Source organism: Pelodiscus sinensis, chromosome 30 (genome assembly GCF_049634645.1).
Source record: "Pelodiscus sinensis isolate JC-2024 chromosome 30, ASM4963464v1, whole genome shotgun sequence".
Classification (NCBI taxonomy): Eukaryota; Metazoa; Chordata; order Testudines; family Trionychidae; genus Pelodiscus; species Pelodiscus sinensis.
In genome coordinates this window covers 6,637,108-6,642,313 of record NC_134740.1, presented here as the reverse complement: position 1 = coordinate 6,642,313, position 5,206 = coordinate 6,637,108, and the positions used below count along the sequence as shown (strand labels likewise).

Genomic DNA, 5,206 nt, shown 5'->3' with positions numbered 1-5,206 from the left:
CCTCTTTGGCCTTGTTTGTATGTGTCCATGAGTCCTCCAGAGCTGAGTCAGACCCAGGCTTTGCTTTGTGAGAGATCCAAGGACCGGATGAGGCTGGCACTGGAGACATTGTTGTTCTGGTTAAGGAAGGGCCGTCCAGGCTCTCTTACATGTATCCTGCTGCTTTCTATCCAAAGGAGGAGAACCGGGGGCCAGGCCAAAGGGAAGCTCCTCACCCGTCCCTTACAAGTCCCAGGCCCGCTTGCTTGGCTGGTTTCTCTGCTGGAGCTCCCTGTCAAATATTCCCTCCAGCCGATCTCCCCCTCCCTTGTTCAGCTTTTAGCCACCAGGCAGTGATGGGAGTGATTGTCTGAACCAGCCTCTGTCACATCTGTCAAGGAGTCTGTACCCCCTGTCCAAGTCCAGCACCACAGGTTGCCATATTGCAATGAATGTTAGTTATTGCTCCCAGTGACCCTGTCTCTGTCCCACAGACACACCCCATGGCAAGCCAGGAACAAGGAAACCAAACGTCTGTCACAGAATTTATCCTCCTGGGATTCGGGGATCTTCCTGGCCTGCAGGTTCCTCTCTTCCTGCTCTTTCTCGTGATCTACCTGGTGACCATGGCTGGAAACGTCATTGTCATAGTGTTGGTTGTGGCTGATCGACACCTCCACACCCCCATGTACTTCTTCCTGGGCAACTTGTCCTGCTTGGAAATCTGCTACAGCTCCACCGTCCTGCCCCAGCTGCTGGCCGGGCTCCTGGCTGGGGACTGGACAATTTCTTTTACAGGGTGTCTCACACAATTTTATTTCTTTGGTGCTCTGGGAGGCTCAGAATGCCTCCTCCTATCAGTGATGTCCTACGACCGGTATCTAGCCATATGCAACCCGCTGCACTACACAGCCCGGATGAGTAGCAGGTCTTGCCTCCAGCTTGCCAGGGGGTCATGGATAGGTGGATTCATTGCTTCTAGTATTACAGCATTGCCATTGTCCCAGTTAACCTTCTGTGGCCCTAATGGTATCGACCATTTCTTTTGTGACTTTATTCCCCTTCTAAAACTCTCCTGCAATCATCCTCTGCTGATGGACACGCTGGCGTTCTCAATTTGCTTGATTTTCGCACTGGTCCCCTTCCTGCTCACCTTGGCGTCTTACATCTGCATCCTCAGCACCATCCTCAGAATCCGCTCCTCCACCGGGAGGCAAAAGGCCTTTTCCACCTGCTCCTCCCACCTCATCGTGGTGAGCATTTACTATGGAGCTCTCATGATTGCCTACATGTTCCCAACCACCGACCTCCTGAGCGACTTCAAGAAAGTTCTCTCTGTCTCCTACACTGTCCTGACGCCCCTGGTCAATCCACTCATCTACGCCCTGAGAAACAGAGAGGTCCAAGAGGCCCTGTGCAAAGCTTGCAGAGAATTAAGAACGTAAGAACACCCACTTTGGATCAGACCAAATGTCCATCTATCCCAGTATCCTGTCTGCCAACAGTGGCCAGTAGCAGGTGCCCCAGAGGGAGAGTACACAAGAGGTAATCCTCACTGATCCTTCCCCTCTCACCCATTTCCAGACAAACAGCGACTAGGGACACCATTCCTACCCATTCTGGCTAATAGACATTCATAGACCTAACCTCGATGAATCTCGCTAGCTCTTTTTGGAACCCTATTAAAGTCCTAGGCTTCACCACATCCTCTAGCAAGGAGTTCCAGAGGTTGACTGTGTGCTGAATGAAGAAAAACTTTTCTTTGTTTTAATCTGCTGCCTATTGATTTCATTTGGTGACCCCTAATCCTTATATTTAGGGAATAAGTAAATAACTTTTCTTTATTCGCTTTTTCCACAGCAGTCATGATTTTATAAACCTCTATCATATCTCCCCTTAGTCTCCTCTTTTCTAAGATGAAAAGTCCAAGTCTTTTTAATCTCTCCTCACATGGGACCCATTCCAAGCCCCTCCTCAGTTGTGTTGCCCTTTTCTTTACCTTTCCTAATGCCAATAGATCTTTTTTTAGATGAGGCAACTACATCTGTGCTCAGTACTCAGTTAAGGGTTCTAAGATTCTGGCCCATAGGGTTGCGTAGGTGAAAATGGAACAGCTGCAGCAGGGGCTGGGTTAGGGAAACCCGAGGACACCTCCCGCTATTACTGTTCCGCACACACAGCGACACAGAACCTAGTAGAGATTCTACAAGAACCCAGCCTGCACCTCCGCCTTGCGCCGCCTGGGGGCAGCAGTGACCGTGCTGCAGTGTCCTTGCAGCTGAGCGGTCTGCAGCCCGCAGACACCGCCCTGTATCGCTGCGCCAGATACACACAGCGAGAGGGAACCTAGGAAAACCTGGACTGAAACTAACCGCGCGGAGAACCGGTCTGGCGTTACTAGCCCCAGGGAGGAGCAGCCGCCAGTCCAGCGTCCCTCTGCCGCAGGAGGTGTTCGCCTCGCCAGGCTGGAAGCGGGACCTACAGACTCGAACACTGGAACTGGAAGGGCCCTGCAAAGATCCTCAAGCCCAGTCCTCTGCCCTCACGGCAGGACCAAGCATCGTCTAGATCCGCGGTGTCCAGCGAATTCTGAACTTGCGACCTAGCCACACTCAAGCAGCCGAAGAGAGATTAGTGATGAGCGTGTTGCACACTACGGATCTAGGTAAACTTAAAAGTAGACGCTGCCCCCGAGGCTTTAAACTCACAACTCTCGGCCTATAAGGCCGATACACTGGCCCCTGAGCTGTTGATGTATCTAGGAGTTCCTTTATCATTTCTCCGACAAGTGAGTGGAACGCCATCCCCTGCCCAGAGCTGCAACCATAGGAGTGGCCACGTTGAGTCAGACCCGAGGTCCTTCTAGCCCACAGTCCTGTTTGCCGGCAGCGGCCAATGGCAGGTGCGTCAGGAGGAATGAACCCAACAGGGAATTAGCAAGTGGCCCGCCCCGCTTGCCAGATACTTTGCAATCGACGGGCAGGGGCACGTCTCTGTGTCCGGGTCGGTGCCCGGGGAACGTTTCCTGCCAAATGTCTGTTCCAGGTGCGCTCGGGGCCTGCAGAATTCCGGGGGAGCCGAGCCGGGCAGGGAACGGGGGAGGCTCCGTCCCATATCGGGCCTGGCTCCGGGATTGGTTCCGCCCCTTGGTATCTAGGGGGCTCAGGGAGGCGGAGAACGCTGGATTTCCCCGAGTGACTTAGGCCTGGAATCTCAAAGGTGCCCGAGGGAGCCAGGCGCTGCCCCGCTGCCCCGTCCCACCACGTCCCCCGCGGAGATTTCAGTCCCAAGGGAGGAGGAACTAGTGATTTCAGGAGCAGAAATGCCACGTGGGTTGGAAAACGCTTCTGGCAGCAAAGCGCCGTCAGACACCGCCCTTCCCCGGGCTGATACCGCCCGGCGTGTGAGCCGGGGCCATTGCTCCCAGGGCCTGGCTGAGCAGACACTGACTGGGGGTCGAAGGGGGGGGGGGAGCAGGGACAGTCCCAGACTCGCTGACCCCTCACTCCTGAAGACTGATCGCTGATTCCTACCTGCGCCCGGACAAAACCCGCCTGAGGCTGCGGGGGAGAAATTCTCTGGCAGGGGGCGCTGGTGAGTCGCGGTCCGCACGGGGCAGGCGTTGGGAGCGTCGCAGAGAAGGGGCCGGGGTAGAAATGTGGGTTCCCCAGTGAGGGGGAGTGCGACGGGGACAACGCAGGTGCCTCACTGCGGCTGCGCATCCCAGTCCGGGTGAGCGGCCAGAAATGGGCCAGCGGCTTGGGCCACTCACCGCATCGAACTCACCGAGCGCAGCGGGAAGCGATCGGGGGGAGTTACAGACACGGTGCGAACTGGGGCTCGCGTGTCCCAAGCGGCGTAAAGAGGGAAGAATCGCACTGAACCACCCGGAGCCCCCAGGCCTGGAGCTGCAAATCCCGCCGAACCTGACCCGAGAGGAGAAATATTCGCACCTCCGGGCTCCCAAAAAACACGGATCCCCCCTCCCCCAGTGAGCCGAAACCCACTAACGCCGGGGAAAATATTCCCCTTCACCACAACCGATCCCCAGGAACCCCTAGACATTCATGACGAGCTAAGTGACGTCATTTCTAGGTGTCTCCCCAGAGCTGTGAGAGCCCATCGGGACCCCCCGCGCTGTGCCAGGCGCTGCACAAACACACCGGCAGGGGGACGGAGACTCCTGCCGGAGAGTCCATGGCAGTGACTCGGCTCGTTCAGGGAAGGCGTTTGTGTCTCTGATAAGGCGGGGAATATGCAAATGGCGGTGACAGACGCCTGCTTAAAATGGTCTCTCTCTGCCTAGGCTGCACCCGGAGAGACACCCCGCAGCCCCCGGTGTCTGTGCAGTTACCTGCCAGCTCTGCCCCTCAGCAACTGGGAACATGAAATTTTGGGTCTATTTAGTGTTCGTGGTGGCAGCTTTGCCAGGTATTTTCTAGCTAAATACGCTGGAGAGAAGGACGGAGATTTTGTTTTCCATGTTTGATATTAATGCTTCTGTCGCGCCTTTGTTCCCAGGTGCCTGGTCCCAGGTGCAGTTGGTGGAGTCCGGAGGGGATGTGAAGAAGCCCGGAGACTCTCTGCGCCTCTCCTGCAAAGCCTCCGGCTTCACCTTCAGTAGCCCCTGGATGAGCTGGATCCGGCAGGCCCCGGGGAAGGGGCTGGAGTGGCTCGCTGATATCAGTGGCAGCGGGGGTGATATACGGTACCTTGATGCCGTGAAAGGCCGATTCACCATCTCCAGGGACAACCCCAACAACCTGCTGCACCTGCAAATGACCGGCCTGAAGCCCGAGGACACCGCCCGCTATTACTGTGCGAGAGACACAGCGACACAAAACCTATTGACGCTCCTACAAAAACCCAGGCTGCAGAACCCGCAGCCGCCTCGCAGCGAATTGACTGTAGCCTGTCGGGGCTCGGCTGCTGGGTGAAGCAGGTGTGACGTAGTGGGGGTACTTGCTGGGATGTGGTGACCTCTGCTGTCTGGAGCAAGACCCAGCAGGGAAAACCTCACTAGGCCAAGGTAATGCCAAACTTGTTGAACCAGTGGCCAGACACCCCCCATGGAGAGGAACAAAGGAAGGTGAATGCTGCCCTGGACTGGGGGGCAGGGCTGGAAGGGAGGGAGTTGGTTGCTGGCTGTCTGTGAGGATGGAGGAGACAGCCTAGGGAGAGGAGCTGGAGTTTAGGGGCCCAGTCTCCCCCCAACTCAATGGGGCCT

General features: G+C 56.3%; 1 protein-coding gene and 1 gene segment (V, D, J or C); both read left to right on the top strand.

Moving 5' to 3' along the window:
- The first annotated feature begins 482 nt into the window (after positions 1-482).
- On the top strand, positions 483-1,424 carry LOC142821248 (olfactory receptor 10A7-like). Its single transcript, XM_075912090.1, has one exon. The coding sequence runs from the start codon at positions 483-485 to the stop codon at positions 1,422-1,424; it is 942 nt and encodes a 313-aa protein (XP_075768205.1).
- Positions 1,425-4,306: 2,882 nt separating this feature from the next.
- Positions 4,307-4,916, top strand: LOC142821247 (Ig heavy chain V region 3-like). The segment is given in 2 exon segments: positions 4,307-4,410; positions 4,501-4,916. Coding segments are annotated over 2 exon segments (462 nt in total).
- Positions 4,917-5,206: the final 290 nt, after the last annotated feature.

Bases quoted from the DNA above. Each gene is read 5' to 3' on its own strand.
- LOC142821248 (XM_075912090.1), top strand. From the start codon at position 483: ATGGCAAGCCAGGAACAAGGAAACCAAACGTCTGTCACAGAATTTATC.